The 19,575-nt window shown below is 42.6% G+C and overlaps 1 protein-coding gene across 1 annotated transcript in view; it reads left to right on the plus strand.

Annotated features, from left to right (window-relative positions):
• Positions 1-19,575, plus strand: part of Col4a3 (collagen type IV alpha 3 chain) — a 136,774-nt gene that overhangs the window by 43,056 nt on the left and 74,143 nt on the right. The window contains exon 2 of the mRNA XM_021155885.3: positions 18,769-18,825. Coding sequence (XP_021011544.1) covers positions 18,769-18,825 — 57 coding nt within the window. The remainder of the gene's footprint in view (positions 1-18,768; positions 18,826-19,575) is intronic.

Consider the following 19,575-nt stretch of genomic DNA (forward strand, 5'->3'; position numbering starts at 1 on the left):
TACCTCAGAATGAAAGGCTGGAAAACAATTCTCCAAGCAAATGGCATGAAGAAACAAGCTGGAGTAGCCATTCTAATATCTGATAAGATTGACTTCCAACCCAAAGTCATTAAAAAAGACAGGGAGGGACACTTCATACTCATCAAAGGTAAAATCCTCCAAGAGGAACTATCAATCCTGAATATCTATGCTCCAAATACAAAGGCAGCCACATTCATTAAAGAAACTTTAGTAAATCTCAAAGCACACATTGCACCTCATACAATAATAGTGGGAGACTTCAACACACCACTTTCACCAATGGACAGATCATGGAAACAGAAACTAAACAGGGACACAGTGAAACTAACAGAAATTATGAATCAAATGGATCTGGCAGATATCTACAGAACATTCTATCCTAAAACAAAAGGATATACCTTCTTCTCAGCACCTCATGGTACCTTCTCCAAAATTGACCACATAATTGGTCACAAAACAGGCCTCAACAGATATAAAAATATTGAAATTGTCCCATGCATCCTATCAGATCACCATGGACTAAGGCTGATCTTCAATAACAAAATAAATAATAGAAAGCCAACCTTCACGTGGAAACTGAACAACACTCTTCTCAATGATACCTTGGTCAAGGAAGGAATAAAGAAAGAAATTAAGGACTTTTTAGAGTTCAATGAAAATGAAGCCACAACATACCCAAACTTATGGGACGCAATGAAAGCATTTTTAAGAGGAAAACTCATAGCTCTGAGTGCCTCCAAAAGGAAACTAGAGAGAGCACACATTAGCAGCTTGACAACACACCTAAAAGCACTAGAACAAAAGGAAGCAAATTCACCCAAGAGGAGTAGACGGCAGGAAATAATCAAACTCAGGGGTGAAATCAACCAAGTGGAAACAAGAAAAACTATTCAAAGAATCAACCAATCAAGGAGCTGGTTCTTTGAGAAAATCAACAAGATAGATAAACCCTTAGCCAGACTCACTAGAGGGCACAGGGAAAGCATCCTAATTAACAAAATCAGAAATGAAAAAGGAGACATAACAACAGATCCTGAAGACATCCAAAACACCATCAGATCCTTCTACCAAAGGCTATACTCAACAAAACTGGAGAACCTGGATGAAATGGAGAAGTTCCTAGACAGATACCAGGTACCAAAGTTGAATCAAGATCAGGTTAATGATCTAAACAGCCCTATATCCCCCAAAGAAATAGAAGCAGTCATTAATAGTCTCCCAACTAAAAAAAGCCCAGGACCAGATGGGTTTAGTGCAGAGTTCTATCAGACCTTCAAAGAAGATCTAATCCCAGTTCTTCACAAACTATTCCACAAAATAGAAACAGAAGGTACCCTACCCAACTCATTCTATGAAGCCACAATTACTCTGATACCTAAACCACAAAAAGACCCAACAAAGATAGAAAACTTCAGACCAATATCCCTTATGAATATTGATGCAAAAATCCTCAATAAAGTTCTTGCTAACCGAATCCAAGAACACATCAAAACAATCATCCATCCTGACCAAGTAGGTTTCATCCCAGGGATGCAGGGATGGTTCAATATACGGAAATCCATCAACGTAATCCAGTATATAAACAAACTCAAAGACAAAAACCACATGGTCATCTCCTTAGATGCGGAAAAAGCATTTGACAAGATCCAACACCCATTCATGATAAAAGTCTTGGAAAGATCAGGAATTCAAGGCCCATACCTAAACATGATAAAAGCAATCTACAGCAAACCAGTAGCCAACATCAAAGTAAATGGTGAGAAGCTTGAAGCAATCCCTCTAAAATCAGGGACTAGACAAGGCTGTCCACTTTCTCCATACCTATTCAACATTGTACTTGAAGTCCTAGCCAGAGCAATTCGACAACAAAAGGAGATCAAAGGGATACAAATTGGAAAAGATGAAGTCAAAATATCACTTTTTGCAGATGATATGATAGTATATATAAGTGACCCTAAAAATTCCACCAGAGAACTCCTAAGCCTGATAAACAGCTTCGGTGAAGTAGCTGGATATAAAATTAACTCAAACAAATCAATGGCCTTTCTCTACACAAAGAATAAACAGGCTGAGAAAGAAATTAGGGAAACAACACCCTTCTCAATAGTCACAAATAATATAAAATATCTTGGCGTGACTCTAACTAAGGAAGTGAAAGATCTGTATAATAAAAACTTCAAGTCTCTGAAGAAAGAAATTATAGAAGATCTCAGAAGATGGAAAGATCTCCCATGCTCATGGATTGGCAGGATCAACATTGTAAAAATGGCTATCTTGCCAAAAGCAATCTACAGATTCAATGCAATCCCCATCAAAATTCCAAATCAATTCTTCAACGAATTAGAAAGTGCAATCTGCAAATTCATCTGGAATAACAAAAAACCCAGGATAGCAAAAACTCTTCTCAAGGATAAAAGAACCTCTGGTGGAATCACCATGCCGGACCTAAAGCTCTACTACAGAGCAATTGTGATAAAAACTGCATGGTACTGGTATAGTGACAGACAAATAGACCAATGGAATAGAATTGAAGACCCAGAAATGAACCCACACACCTATGGTCACTTGATCTTCGACAAGGGAGCTAAAAACATCCAGTGGAAGAAAGACAGCATTTTCAACAAATGGTGCTGGCACAACTGGTTGTTAACATGTAGAAGAATGCGAATCGATCCATTCCTATCTCCTTGTACTAAGGTCAAGTCTAAGTGGATCAAGGAACTTCACATAAAACCAGAGACACTGAAACTTATAGAGGAGAAAGTGGGGAAAAGCCTTGAAGATATGGGCACAGGGGAAAAATTCCTGAATAGAACAGTAATGGCTTGTGCTGTAAGATCGAGAATTGACAAGTGGGACCTCATGAAACTACAAAGCTTCTGCAAGGCTAAAGACACCATCAATAAGACAAAAAAACCACCAACAGATTGGGAAAGGATCTTCACCTATCCTAAATCAGATAAGGGACTAATATCCAATATATATAAAGAACTCAAGAAGGTGGACTCCAGAAAGTCAAATAACCCCATTAAAAAATGGGGCTCAGAACTGAACAAAGAATTCTCACCTGAGGAATACCGAATGGCAGAGAAGCACCTGAAAAAATGTTCAACATCCTTAATCATCAGGGAAATGCAAATCAAAACAACCCTGAGATTCCACCTCACACCAGTCAGAATGGCTAAGATCAAAAATTCAGGTGACAGCAGATGCTGGCGAGGATGTGGAGAAAGAGGAACACTCCTCCATTGTTGGTGGGATTGCAAGCTTGTACAACCACTCTGGAAATCAGTCTGGCGGTTCCTCAGAAAATTGGACATAGTACTACCGGAGGATCCAGCAATACCTCTCCTGGGCATATATCCAGAAGATGTCCCAACCGGTAAAAAGGACACATGCTCCACTATGTTCATAGCAGCCCTATTTATAATAGCCAGAAGCTGGAAAGAACCCAGATGTCCCTCAACAGAGGAATGGATACAGAAAGTATGGTACATTTACACAATGGAGTACTACTCAGCTATTAAAAAGAATGAATTTATGAAATTCCTAGCCAAATGGATGGACCTGGAGGGCATCATCTTGAGTGAAGTAACACAATCACAAAAGAACTCACACAATATGTATTCACTGATAAGTGGATATTAGCCCAAAACTTAGGATACCCAAGATATAAGATACAATTTGCTAAACGCATGAAACTCAAGAAGAATGAAGACCAAAGTGTGGACACTGTGCACCTTCTTAGAATTGGGAACAAAACACCCAGGGAAGGAGCTACAGAGACAAAGTTTGTAGCTGTGATGAAAGGATGGACCATTTAGAGACTGCTGTATCCAGGGATCCGTCCCATAATCAGCTTCTAAACGCTGACACCATTGCATACACTAGCAAGATCTTGCTGAAAGGACCCAAATATAGCTGTCTCTTGTGAGACGATGCCGGGGCCTAGCAAACACAGGAGTGGATGTTCACAGTCAGCTATTGGATGTATCACAGGGCTCCCAATGGAGAAGCTAGAGAAAGTATCCAAGGAGCTAAAGGGATCTGCAACCCTATTGTTGGAACAACATGATGTACTAACCGGAACCCTGGAGCTCTTGTCTCTAGCTTCATATGTATCGAAAGATGGCCTAGTCGGCCATCAATGGAAAGAGAGGCCCATTGGACTTGCAAACTTTATATGCCCCAACATAGGGGAATGCCAGGGCCAAAAGAATGGGAATGGGTGGGTAGGGAAGTGGGGGGCGCTATGGGGGACTTTTGGGATAGTATTGGAAATGTAATTGAGGAAATTATGTAATAAAAATATTAAAAAAAAAAAAAAAAAAAAAAAAGAAAGTCAGCAAACTCCCATTTCCAGAGATTTCCTAGCCTGTGATAGAATCTGACCATTTCTTCAGAGATGAAATGTAGCAGCCTTAAAAGTTAAGTCTACCACTGTGGTTTTTGCCTGCGGTGTCCTAGAGAGATGTCTGCAAAGGAGGCAGTGCTTGCTGGAGGGTAGAGAAGCTCTCAGCACCACTGTGATCACCCACTAAAATATGCATTCCAACTCTCAGTGCCCAGAGCATTTGGACATTCCAGAGCAGGACTGCAAGTTAGCGCAGTCCTCAGCGCTGAGACATGCAGCTGCCCTGGCTTCTGAAGGCCGGAGCAGGGAGAGTGTCGCCATCTTTACAGATCGGCTTTCATGAATGACTGTGATGTTTAGAACCTGTCCTAGTCACTAACCTAGCCTTCTCTCAAGGTCTTCTAAGTGCAACTGCACATGTGGAGAGATGTCAGATAAAAACATGGCATATGCCTTCAAGTCCAACAGTGATGGCATCTCTGTGGTGAGAAGACAATTTGGTGTGCCTTTGTTGTTCTTTCTGTAGTGGATCTTCCAAAACTAACAGTAACACCTAACCTTCTGAGCCAAAATGAGCAATCAAACCCTATTTTAGCAATGACAACAAAATATTTTTGATATTAAGAAAAGAGCAAAGTAAATATGTTGAAGGCATGAAAATACAAACATTCCAGGGGACTCCCAGAGATATGCTGCATATGGAAAAGCCCGGGGACAGGTAGTTCAGCTGCTTATGTTCTAGGCTATCTGGAGGTTTGGGAGTCTTGTTGTTGTTTAGTTGTTTGGGTCGGGTTGAGTTAGGTTGGGTTTAGTTTGGTTTGGTTTGGTTTGGTTTTTTTGTTCTGCCTACTTGTATGTTTTGTTTTAAACTTGGCTAGGCTATGGCCATGATGGCAGCCCTTCCATCTGGGGAAACCCACATGCTTCCCCATGCTATTCTACCTGTCTCTAGGCTGATATGTTATCAGTATCTTCCCCTGAGGGTTTTCTGGTTTTTTTCAGGAGACCAATATTTGCCAACATTTCATTTTCCGTGACTGTTCTTTCATTCGTGGGTCTGAGTGGGGTAGAGTGCCTCTTGGTCACTCTCCCTAGAATTGGGAGGTCTTATCTCACAGACGTAATCAGTGTGGGGTGATGGTGACGTTATCTTGACCACTTTCTGTACACAAGAAGATTGGTTTAAAATATTGGCACTAATGTCCTGTCACTCATAATAAACTGTGGCCTCCGTTTCATGTTCTCGGAACAGTTGCCAGGTATTTGGAGGAGATAAGCTCTTTGCCCAAACCAGAACTGTGGGTGGATGTCATTCTAGAACTCTTCATTATGTGCTCTTTGAGGTGAATAGTCCTCCCCAGCACAAAGGATCAGCAACCCCAGCAAGTTAATCTAATCACGTACTCCCTAGCACAGTACCACTCTCAACCTTCGCGTTACCAATCCCCGCCTCTCTCTCTCTCTCTCTCTCTCTCTCTCTCTCTCTCTCTCTCTCTCTCTCTCTCTCTCTCTCTCTCTCTCTCTCTCTCTCTTTCCTCTCTCCTCTCTCCTCTCTCCTCTCTCCTCTCTCCCTTTGAGAGGACAATCCTGCCATCCCTTCATCTATCCCTTTGACATTGTCCCCTGTTCCTGGTGTCCCTGTCTCTTCTTCCTTGTTAGTTTTATCCCTCATTCAATGAGCCTTCAGTGTACTCATTAATATGCACCCTCCACTTTCTTGATTTGCTCCTTTAGCAAAATAAACTTGCTTAAATTCCCAAAATTTCCATGCAGCCAAATGAGGCTGCCTCCCTCTGGTCCTTGAACTCTGTACTCCTTATGGAATGTCTCCCAGTCCACCCTCGCATCTCATTTCCATCTTCCCTGCTTCTGGTTTTTCTTTCTCAGTGATTATGGTGAATGTGCTGGGCACCTTTACTTTTTTGTTGACTGCTTCCTCCTGCTGAGATAAATTACATGTGCTCATATCTAAAATATTCCCTATCACACGATATACAGTCAGTAAATATTAACTGAATAAGTGATGATGTTGCTTCCAGATTTGTTGACAAATGTGAAGTCAGAAAGTCAGGAAACGTGTGTGTGTGTGTGTGTGTGTTGTGGGGGCTGGGAGGAAGTACTTTTAAACTGAGAATATGTGTCATCAGGTCATTGGTCCCATCAGGTGATTTCTTCCAAGATCTTGTTTAAAAGCGCCGAAAGCACCCTCAAGCACAGAGAAGAGCCCCTGCCAACCAGATTCCTTCACATCTCACTGCCCAGCTTCTCTCTCTGAGGCCACATGCATTTTCTGCAATCCCTGTCCACTTCTACATAGGGCACATTATACATTTCTTTGCCAGATCCACCCCCACCATTCACACTATGTTCCAGGGTCTTCCTCCCTTAACTGCGTGGGCCCATGAAGTTGTGGGAGCTAAGGGGATGGTTTTCCCAATTCCGTCTTTCCCCCATGCTGTGAAACTGGTCAGAACATAGAAGTGTAAGTGTATGACTTCCCCTGAGAAGGTGAACTGAGTCACACCAAGAGAGACTTGCAGTCAATCCGTGTATGTTCTAAGTGCAGCTATGCACCAAACAGACAAGGGGGGGAGGTAGCAACTGCTTTGAGGATTTTGAGAAGAACGGGGTGAGCTATGAACAGCTCCCAAACATGCAAACTTATCCCAGTAGAGGACTAGACGGGGTGAAGGGGCTGCCGCTGCCAAAGAACCATGTGGAAAAGCACAGGAATGTGACTGAGCACTCAGCATCATGGGCGGGGACAGCACACCACACTCCATGGGGACACAGGCCACCAAGACACAAAATAACACTCCCAGTTTATGAGGGTAGACTCGGCACTGACAGCCGATCATGATAAGCAAATATGCTTAATTGAGGAGTGGCATGATTCAATCTGGAGAGTTCATTTTGGGTTGCTCCCTATCTCCAGCTAGGCCATGCTTTTCAAACTTAATTACTATCTTACCATCTCACAGATATCACAGGGATTAACAGTAACACTTTTTGAAATGAAGCTGTTTGTTCTTAATACTTAATATGTCAAGAATTTTACCAAAGTGTGATCTGGGGGGGGGGTCCCTGGCAGATGAATATTCTAAATATTTATTCAAGTGCAGTACTCAACCTGCATGTCATTAATGGATCCCGGAAGAGTAAGGTTACCGTGCCTCAAGTATAATGAGGCTGAGAGTAAGCTATCAGGAAAGAGGGAGCATTTTCTAAGTCACAATTCTGTATGAACCAATGCACGTACCTATATAGTACCTATACCTATATAGTTCATATACTAAATCTATATGAACCAATGCTACCACGCAAGCATGTTGCTTAAAACAAATCATCTCAACAAAGTATATCACATATAATAAAAGGCAAAATTCAGGGCGTGGGGATTTAGCTTGCCTAACATGTATGAAGTCCTGGGTTCCATTCCCAGCATTGCATAAACTGAGTGTGGTGGTGCACAGGTGTAACCTCAGCCCTTAGAAGGTGGAGTTGGTGGGTAAGGAAGTGTGAAGCAAGCCTAGAGTACACGAAACTTTAAGGACATTGAAATAGTATACACACACACACACACACACACACACACCAGAGTGCACATACATACATATGAATAAAATGTATTCTAATTCTAATTCAGGGTTTCTTGTCCTTTATGAAGAGTTATGCTCACAATCCCTTGGCTTGTGCCCAGCCCTACACAGCCTCCTACTCAGATAACATCACCTATGCTCTTCGGGAAGAAGAGGTTTGGCAGTGTAGTGAACCGCTTTGGCGGAGCCCAGTTTAGACACAAATGTACGGATGCACCCTGGGTCTCTACACAGGCCAAGCCCTGAACAGAAAGGCCAGTGTCTTTCCAAAATCTCCTCCAAACTTCAGTGTGCTTGTTTCCAAGAGACAAATAAAAAGATCCAGTCTCCAAAGAAGATCTGGGCCGGTCCTGGAATGAATAGGAGATGGGAGATGTCAAGGCCATCTCAGCATCCCATATCTCAAAGCCACTGTCTCCCATCAAAGGCCACAGAGGGACCCCTCAAATCTGATGTGTCTGTAGAAATTCTTGAGCTTTAAAGCTTCTTCATCAAGTGCCTTAATCATTTTCCTTTTAAAACTTTCCTCTGTCTGCTCTGACTGTATGTTTTTATCTGCTAGGAAATCAAAGCTAAGTTGGTAGTTTTCCAAATGGAGAGAAAATACCTTCTAAGATGAACTTAGCCTATTTAGTCGTATTAGAAAACAGGCAATACGCTATGGGACTTTGGATGTAAAGTAGAAGGCATATTCTCTATTTGAGATGAACATTTTATTGTTCTGGGCTTGCTTTTGGGGCGCTAATTTTGATTTTTCAGAAAAACTGTCCTAGATGGGACCTTCAACTTTCATGGTTAATTTTTACCAAAGTAAACCTTGCACAGAGTGAAAACATAATAATAAAATACCCTTGACATGAAAAGCAGGGGACTAAAGCACACTCCTCCTGGCTGCTCCTTCCCAAGTTCTGCTCCAGGGGGAAGCCAGCTTCACCTTCACACAGCTATTTTACCTCCATTGATTTGTTCTCTCTCTCTCTCTCTCTCTCTCTCTCTCTCTCTCTCTCTCTCTCTCTTCCTTCCATGACAGGGTGTTGACAGGCCCCTGTGCAGCTCTTGTGTGTGTAATCACAGCTTCTGTAAGTTCAAGACTGGAAGAGCCCTGACATGCCCAGAAGTCAGCATTCCACACTGCTCCACACCCTACTCCATCTGACTCTTTCACTCCTTCTGTTCCTTTCTCCAGAACATTCCTTGAGCCTTGGAGGGAGTGATATAGATGTTCTATTTGTGGTGGAATGTTTAACAGTTATATATTCGCTATATTTGACTCATTATAAGCCTCTGCCATCATGGCTGATCAAAGGTGACAGCAAAAAAAAAAAAATTCTATAAGCATAAAGTTGGTTGTCCATTAGGCAGTTGATCAGCTGCATCATGTCCATTTAACAAGACAATAGCAATAGTTTTCCTATCAGGAGCTGTTATCTCTCAAGTCACAAGCTTAAGGCTAGCTTTACAGTAACAGTTATGAGTTCTTTCCAGTGATGAGTGGGCATAAAATCCAACCAGAAAGCAGCTGGTCACCACCATACCAGATTTGCTTCTGTGATACCAGTGGGCCCATCCTGCCTGGCCAGTCAGTATTACTACACTCAGGATCAACAACTGAGGAAGACTGATGGTGTGTTCGGCCTTTTGACATTGTGACATGATGTTTTCATCTATAAAATTCACACTGGAGAACTGTACAACCAAGCTAGCAAACAAAGCTTCAAAAAGGTCTCATAATATATTAAGTGCATTTATGGCTTTGCACTGGGTCGCATGCAGATGGCTTTGCATTGGGTCGCATGCAGCTCACAGACTGTGAGCTGGACACACCTGTAGACCTAGAGTGTCTCAAGAAGCTCGGATGCTTTAGTCCTGGTCAACAAGCAAAGTTTCCTTAGCAGCTGACCCGTGCAAAGGAGCACATAGGTACACCTTAAAGGATTAAAGGGCATTATTTAAAGGATTTTCTGAAAGACCTAAGGAACCAGAATCCCCAGAAATTCACTCCTTAGTTTGGATTTTCTACCGCTTGGTGCATTCAAGGAAATTTTTGTTAGGATTCATTCATTCCTGAAAATAGTGTCAGTAACATGGTAGATTTTCTTCTCATGAACCCAATAGTGCATGAGCTTTCTTTACCTCTTAAGAAAAAAGAATCTCAGACAATAGATGATAAAGCCAATTGTGTTTCACAAGAAGAGCTAGGGAGGTGAGGGAAAGCAGCTATGGCCCTCCTCCCAGACTAACCTGTGCTGGCCAGTGGGACTTTCTCTAGGCTGAGGGAAATGAGAAAGGAACAACATACGGACTCTTTGTACTACAGACTCCACATGCCCCACTAAGAATGGCTGGGATCAAGAAATCCAGTGACAATCTCTGGTGAAAATGTGGGCAAAGGGGACCTTTACCCACAGCTAGTGAGAATCGAAACTAGTTCAGCCATTATGGAGATAGGTAGGTACGGAGGTTTGTCAGCAATTAAAAACAGAACTACTGTAAAACCCAGCTGTACCATTTATGAGAATAGCATACCCCAAAGATTGCATGTCCTACCACACATGGGCTTGCGGATGCACATCTACTGCTGCATGGTTCGAGAGACCAAGGAAATGGAAAAGATGGGTGGATCCTGACAATTCGGTGCACGTTGGAACCATATCGCATGTGCCCACAGGCATTATGGTCAACTATGAGGAAAACTAAAGTCATGAAAATGGCAGAGAACAGATGGATCTAGAAAGTATTCTCTTAACCAAAGCAACAGGCTCAGAAAGAAAAACATCTAATGTTTTCTCTCATATATGGACCCCGGCTTATAAGCCTATATGCATGTGTGAGTAGGGGGAGTGCATATGGTATAGACCATAAAACTAGGAAGGAGCTCAGGAGAAGAGGAGAGATTTGGGGGAAATGGAAAGACCTATAGGACATGGAAGATGTGAGAGCAGGAAGTGGGGAATGGGTGGGAGCAGACAGAGGAGTACTCGGAGATGGAGGTGACAGAGGATGAGGAAGAAGGGACACAGAATCAACAAAACAACATTTGATCGAAAAATCCATAGTAAAAAGTATGCCAGTTAGTTAGAAGGGGGAACAAAATACTCACAGGAGGAAATGTGGAGACAGTGTGGAGCAGAGACTGAAGGAAAGACCATCCAGAGACTGCCCCACCTGGGGATCCATCCCATAGACAGTGACCAAGCCAGGACACTATTGTGGATACCAGAAAGTGCTTGCTGACAGGAGCCTGATATGGCTGTCTCCTGAGAGGCTCTGCCAGAGCCTGACAAATAAAGAGGCAGATGTTTGCAGCCAACCATTGGACTGAGCTTGGGGGGAGGGGGGCTGATGGAGGATTTGGAGAAGAGACTGAAGGAGCTGAGGAGGTTTGCACCTTCATGGGGGGAGTCGAGTTCCCCCACACACACCAGAACTCCCGGGGACTGGACCACTAACCAGAGTACACATGGAAGGACCCATGGCTCCAGCCGCATATGTTGAACATTAGTGGGAGGAGCAGCCCTTGGGCCTGATGGTGTTTGATGCCCCAGTGTAGGGGAATGCCAGGGCAGGAAGGCAGGAGTGAGTGGGGAGTACCCTCATAGAGGCACGGGGATGAGGGATGGGATAGGGGGTTTCTGAAGGGGAGACCTGGAAAGGCAAAAAAAAATTGAAAATTAAATAAAGAAAATATCCATTTTTTAAAGAAATTTTTAAAAATTAAAACTTAAAAAAAATCTTAATGTTTTAGGGGAAAGAGAAGCTGGAGTCCACAGTAACAACATACACCTCACCCCTTGCAATAACACAGGGCAGGACCAACGCATTTTTACCAAAGTGTGGGCGAACTCAGATTGCTACCTTCTTTGTCAGAATCAGTCATTTGCATGCTTGCTGTCAACCAGAAAATCCAAAGCGGGTGCCTGGGTTAGCTGTCTAGACAAGAGCTATCTCCCCAGGCAGGAGCTGAAAGATGGGAAGTGTGGCAGCTTCAGTGGCAATGGCTGTGGGTGAGGCAGACAGCCACTTGCTAGGTCCTTCCTTGCCCGGGGGCAAGCTGCCAAGGCTGCGGGTCACTGGGTGGAGACCAGGCTGCAGAGAACAGCTGGTAGGGCCTGTCTGGCACCACTCGGCTTGGACTTGCTCAGCTCTTCTTTTCACATACAAAAATCATTGCCTCGGGCCACTGGCCGGGCACAGAGACTGGCACGGTCAATCATTTTAATGCAAAATCAACAGCCCTGCTCAGTAGAGTGTGAACCAGCTTCGAAGATGCCAACTTCCCCTCCCACTGACCCAGGCTAGCTGGATGCTCAGAGAGACAGAGGGGTCAGGAGGCCACCTCCATATCATGAGCCAGCAGAAATGAGGCATGCCATGGTCAGAGACGAGGAGGAGGAGGATCTGAAATATCTTTTCTATTAATGAAAAGGAAAAATGCCCATCCTGAATGCGCCCGATCTCATCTGATCTCTGAAGCTAAGTAGGGTCGGGCCTGGTTAGAACTTGGATGGGAGACAGCCTGGGAATTCCGAATGCTGTAAGCTAAAAGAAAAAAAAAAAAAAAAAGATGTGTAAATCTCTCGGGCCTTTCAATAAACGTTAAGAATGTATGCACATTCTCATTAGATCTCTTGTTTATTATTTTGTCCCTTACGTGTATGACTGTGTGGGTGGATGACCCACGTATGCCGTGCTGGCAGAGAACAGAAAAGAGTATCGGATGTCCTGGAGCTAGAGTTCCGAGTGGTTGTAAGGTGTCCAGCATGGATGCCAGGGACAGAACTCAAATCCTCTAACAGAGCAGCATGGACTCTTAACCTCTCAGCCATCTCTCCAGCCCCAAATACTTGCTCATTTTAACGATGTATAGGTGGACTGTGTATTGTGTTAGAAGCACGGCTCACGTCCAGACAAACCTACACCAGGCCAAACAGTTCCACGTGAGGTTTCAGAAGGGGGGAAAGAGAGAGATGGGGGGGGGCGTCAGAGGGAATCTGCCTTTTATTTGGATAGTGGCGTAGCTGCTTGCAGGTAAAGGTGGGAGGTGAGCCTAGTGGATTCTGGGAATCTGTGGTGGTTGCCTTGGCAACAGATGTGGGGGGGGGCAGGGGTTCCTGTCACCTATGTGTGATGTCACTGGGTTCAGAAGCGGATCTGCAGTGCCAATGTCAATACTGTGGAAGTTGAAGCAGAGACCATCCGGGTGCCTAGACAACAGCCGAGAAGTAATTGACACTTGTTCGTGCACTTTGCCACCTATCAGTATGAGTGTCAAATACCCCAGAGATTTATTTTTATTAATTAATTAATTAATTAATTTGTTTATTTTACATTCCAATCAGAGCTTCCCCTCCCTTTCTCCTTCTAAACCCTCTCATCAGCCCTTACCCTATGCCCCCCTCCCTTTCTCCTCAGAGAAGAGGAGACCTCCCATGGATATCAAAATTCTTGCTTGGCATATCAAGTTGTAGCAGGACTGGGCATCTTCTTCTATTGAGTCTAGACAAAGCTGTCCAGTTAGGGGAAAGGGATCCAAAGGCAGGCAACAGAGTCAGAGACAGCCCCTGCTCCTGCTGTTAGAGGTCCCACACGAGGACCAAGCTGTCCATCTGTTACATATGTTACCAGCATTTTATTAAATAAATAAAATTGTATAGTATCTGCACTTGTGTGCAAATAACAGTCGGCTAATCAACTAACATACTTGGTGCTCTCTAAGGATACTGGTAACAGATGCTATAATTCAGTTGTGGAATTAACAAAGAATTTTCAGTCTCATCTTTATTCTAGAAGTCAAGGCCAGTTCTCTGGCACTGGATAAACTTGGGAGGAAATGTCTGGGGGCGGGGGGAGGACATGGCCAGTTTAGACCGACTGAGAATAAGACCAGACAGTCACATGGCTGTCCTTTGGCACACAGTCTTGTGTAGAACAGAGAGAGGGGAAGTCCCCAATACCTGAGACTTTACTGAGTGCACAGCCTTCTACAGGCCGCCTTTGACTGATCCCTCTTCCTCTATGCAAACCACCACAAGGCAGATCTTCTTTCTTTTATTCTTTGAGGTTGTAACATAACTACATCATCTCCCGCTTCAGCGTCCTCTCTCCAAACCATTGCATATACCTTTCCGCTTCAGCGTCCTCTCTCCAAACCATTGCATATACCTTTCCTTGCTCTCTTACAAATTCATGGCCTCTCTGTTTACTAATTGCTACATGCCCCAAGACAAATCCTGATGCTTTTGAGTGAGGCAACTAGGAAGCCTTTGCCAACTGACCCAGAGCTCCAGTTAGAACCTGAATTGATAACCCGCAGGACATACATGTGGCCAATGAAATTCTAAATCATCCGGATTCTCCACTGGGAATGCTTCTCTTGCATTCTGAGGCCATCAAAAGAATGATTCTTCCAGGTGAACAATTTAATATTCAAACATGCTACAACATAACTCTGGCAGCTTTCTGATTCCAAGGGAGAGAGAGTATTACTGAGACCTTCCTATTCTTAACCTCCTGGAGGTTCAATATGAAGCCACTGAGGAGTACTTTGCTGTTGAAAAGGAAAAATCATAAAAACGTTGCATGAGAAATAACCATCGCTTGTGTTGGTTTAATGATGGCCTCTGGCCATAGGGCTTTTTAAGGACTTAACTTCTGAATAATAATTAATGGGTTGTATCATTAACGTGGTCATGGTGTTTAGACAATAGGTTCAAAATATTCAAAGAAACTATGGCCTCAGCACCCTTTAGTCCAATAATCTAGTAATTCATTGATTGAAACATACTTGCAAATTTTAAATTGTATTTAAGGAAAAATGCCAAAAGTGAAAAGACTATAGCTTGCATGCAAGATCACCTCTGGGGGGCCCCATGCCTGGCCCTCTCCATCATCACACAGGCTCCTGAAAAGCTGCCACAGAGCTGCCCTTACTGTAATGTTGAGTTCATCCAGTCAGATGGAGAGTCCAGTAGTCTGCAGACTATCACGTATTCTGAAGTCCCAGCCAGCATGATCGTACAGACACAGGCGGGACACACCCTAACTGTGTGGCTGATTCTGGAGTAGTTCTGATAACCCAGGCAGAGAGAGACAGCTGTTGGCCCAGCTGTGGAGGAAGCGAGGCTACAGTGGGCTCACGTAAAAGGCCTGTCCATTGAGTTTGCTCCCAGAAAGTCTCTCCACACCTTCTAGTCAGCAAGTCAATTGAGACTCTGTGCTTTCCATTACAGAGCAACACGTGCGTGTCCACCTATGAGTGTTAGGATTACCAAGAGTCCATTATTCCTACTCTAATTTCTGCCTGTAGCATGCAGGGATGTAATGAAGTACATTAATTAGATGGTGTGGAACAACTTGGTTAAATGAGTGGATAAAATATATATTTCTATGAAAACAGTATAGAAAGAAAGAATGAAAATAAAATTGAAGGCTAGAAGAGTGGCTCAGTCCTAGAACTCAAGACTCTGACACCAAATACAACATGTAACACGACAATAATAGTTATCATTAATAATGTTTATATAATATTATTTATGTAATAATTTTGTAGTTGAAAGAAAGTTGTTCTTCCAAAAGATGTGTCTGAAACAGCTTTTTTAAAGTAAAAAAAAAAAAAAAAACATATCAATTGGGATTACATCATAAGCCTGAAGAGATGTCTCAACAGTTCAGAGCACATTTTGTTCTCCCAGGGGTTCAGCTCCTGGCACTCATGTTTGGACTTCATAGCCACCTGTAACTCTAACTTTAGGGAGTACATTTTTGGCCTCTGAAGGTACCTGCACACATGTAGCATACATATACATACACATATATACATATATGTGCCCATATATACACATATAGAAATGTCTTTTTTTAAGTCATAATATCTCTACTATAAAATCAAAGATCTCCTAGATATTAAACAACTTTTAACTTCTGCCATCATTAAGAACCTTAAAAAGAGGCTGGAGAGATGACTCAGTGGTTAAGACCACTAGCTGTTGCTCTTCCAGAGGTCCTGAGTTCAATTTCCAGTAACCACATGGTGGCTCACAACCATTTGTAATGGAATCTGATGCCCTCTTCTGGCATGCAAGTGTACATGCAGATGGAACACCCTATCCATTAAATAAATAAGACTTTAAAAAAAAAGAAGAAGAAGAAGAAGAACCTTAAATAAAGCAACAATCTTCTAATAAGCAAGTATTCATTTTGGTTTCTTATTTTTAATGCTGGAATTAGATAAAAATAAATATATGCTCATTTTGAGGTGGCCTGCATTCAGTCTGGTTTTGAGTGATGTGTGTTTGTCTGTCTGTCTGTTGTGTGTAGAGGTAAAGACAGAAAGAGGGGGAGATCAACAGAGCCAAAGGAGAATGAAGGGTATGTGGAGATTGCATCAACAGCAGTTAAACTTGAATGAGACAATATAAGACTGTTTACTGGACTGCCTTTCAACTCTCAAGAGGTCTTACTGCTTTGATAAAAATCTCTCAGTCCAAGCAACTAACAAATAATTCAGTTTGTGTCAGTCTTAACACGTTAGAGTTGCCAAAGGCTTTGTCTTCACCTTAATCATAATTGTCCATACATCACACAGACCTAGAGCAAGCACCTTGGTCACAGCAGAAACCATAAGCTTCCATCCAATGAGTCCAGCATTCGTTCAGAATATGTGGCATGATTAGGACATTGACATGAATGACACTGGGAAGTTCCTTCTCTCCTGGAACACTTAGTCATCAAAAAAATATACATTAAACATGACAGGAAACTATAGAAGCTTTATGAGAGTGGATACAAGAGGAGTTGTAGCCTAGACCAAAGGAGTTCAGCATGGATACACATGCTCAAGCTGGAGTCAAAAGGCTTCCAGAGTGAAGGCTGAACAACTCTTACTCAAAACAAATAGATGATGATGGACGGATAGATAGGTAGGTAGGTAGGTAGATAGATAGATAGATAGATAGATAGATAGATAGATAGATAGATAGATGATAGGTAGATATACAGACAGATAGATAGGTAGATAGATAGATAGATAGATAGATAGATAGATAGATAGATAGACTAAAATTGAATTAAGCCTGCCTTGTGGCCCCACTTAATAGTCTCAGGTTTAGAGGAGGGCCAACATGTCCCCTCCCCTTTCCCTAAATGAGATGAGGATTGAGGCATCTGTGGCTTGAGAGAGGCAGAACTTCTTGCTATCGCTTGAGGACAGGGGCCAGGGCCCCTGGCATACTCTACTTGAGGACAGTGGCTTGGAAACTCCAAGCATATGATGTCAAGTTCATTCAGAGACAGGGTTCTCAGCCGTGAGAAAGAAATCACTAGCAACGAAGAGGTCTTGATGAAAGAGATTCCTGAGACCTAGTCCCAAGGTTTCTGATTCAGCTAGTCATGGGGTAGAGATGGGAATCTGCCATCCCGACAGCTTGCCAGATGGCAAGGGCATTCAGGCAACCCATTCCTAAGAAGAGTGCAGTTAAATACTTGACTAATAGGAATATAGACAGTTAAAACACTAGGAAGGCAAGGTTGAAATAATTAGAACTGGTTCTTATCACTACAGACGCCTGTGACCTGGAGACTGTGGGTGCCTCAGCCAGGTACTTTACATCCAAGAGATCACAATGCATGAATGGGGTAAGGGCAGGAAGTGTGAAAACCATCACTCACCCTCTTCTGTGAATGGCAGAAAAGCCTCCTGTCCTCACCTAAGCAAATACATTCAGTTCATTAGATTTTGAGACTTTTTTCCTTTCAGTTGCACAAATTCCCTGTTTTCTTTCAAATTTCCCTACCATTATCCTCATTGGCTCATCAATTACCAGTTGATATTGTCAATTACCAATTATATTTTTCTATAGGAGCAAACTAATTGGCAGCTAATATTGACTAAAGATTCATGTATGACCTTAGAATATATCAGGTGTATAAAAGTACATATTAAATCTACTACCTACAATTATTTTTTTTCCTTGTTTTTCTGTAGATGGCTAATATTTTTTAGAGTTGATTTGTATGTGTCAAAGTAACTAAATAGAAGTTCCCTAACTCAGTGATGTGCCTCATTTTCTACAAAAGAAACATCATTCTGATACCAGCATAAAGACATACAGTGGACATCAACACTTTCGCTTTTGGTTTCTCTGTGTAGCCTTGGCTCTCTTGGAACTCACTCTGTAGACCAGGCTGGTCTTGAACTCAGAGATCTGCCTGCCTCTGCCTCCCAAGTGCTGGGATTAAAGGTGTGCACCACCATTGCCTGGCATCTGGACATTAGTATTCTTATACAAATCTTGAATGCTATTTCAGGGAAGCAAAGCTTAGAACCACATGTAGAAAATGGTATGCATTCAACTGTCACATATGAGATATGGTGCACACAGGAGAGCCAGGTATTGAACCCAAATCTATCTGCCTGCCTCTCTCTCTCTCTCTCTCTCTCTCTCTCACACACACACACACACACACACACACACACACGCATGCATGCACACACACATTCTGCTGAACCTAAAAATATGCCAACGTTAAGCCACTTCTCACCTACAACAATGGCAGTTTCATATAGTTCATCTTTTTGTTATCATGAAAAAGGGAGAGGGTTGACCATTTTCACCTTTTCCACAACTAAACTGCCTAACTTTTACGTCATTTGACATTTCTTCTGTGATGTTTTTCTCTATTCATTTTCATTGAAGTATTGCCATAATGTCATGCGGATCATGATTTGGGTGTCCAAGGTTCAAAGCACAGAAAACAGTTCGCTATCCACCAACTGTCCTCTTCTGCTCTTCCCAGGGCTGTGTCTGCAAAGGCAAAGGACAATGCCTCTGCGCGGGGACCAAAGGGGAGAAGGTAAGAAGAGAACTTTTCGCCGCCTCTTCACAGATGCCTGAGTCGGTCACACTTCGCCCTTCTGTAGTGGAGATCATCATCCCCTAAATCCACCTTTAAAGTAATTGTATATAAACATTAACTTTAAACAATGTTGAAAGCCTTCTAGGAAGGCTTCAGCTCCTCCGGCTACCTTGTGTAAATACTGGCAGCCAGACTGTAACTCTCTTGGCTGAATAAGTAGCAAGTTGGCAGAAAAAGAACATTTTTATGAAAGCCTCCCTAGCATACTCTATATTTATAATGTTGCTAAACATGAGAGAAGAAATTAAAACAACTTGATTCTCTCGCTTCGATGTAAACATTGAAACCCGCGACGCTGTGCCGCTGCACTGGAACAAGACCGCCCCCTGGTGGCGAAATTGGCAGCAGCCCTGTTGAAACAAAAATTCAAAGCTCCATTGCAGAATTCAAGGAAAAAGAAGGCTGTGAAATCTCATCAGTTCTCTCCATTAACTCATAATGTATGACAATTAAGGCAGAGGCAGAGCTAAAGTATTTTTTGTTTGTTTACAAATCTCTTCTTCCTCGGAGGTATTAATTAATCGTTCAACAATATGAAAAGTAACTCTTAAAATTACTTCAAAGAAAGCACATTTTGAGCTATCTAAATAAGACATTTATATATATACTTATAGGATAATTTCAATACTTATTTTATCTATAGATAATATATGTATAACTCACTTGCACTAGGGTCCGCCCCTCTCC

This window comes from Mus caroli, unplaced genomic scaffold (genome assembly GCF_978045245.1).
Source record: "Mus caroli unplaced genomic scaffold, Mus_caroli_1 scaffold_1, whole genome shotgun sequence".
Classification (NCBI taxonomy): domain Eukaryota; kingdom Metazoa; phylum Chordata; class Mammalia; order Rodentia; family Muridae; genus Mus; species Mus caroli.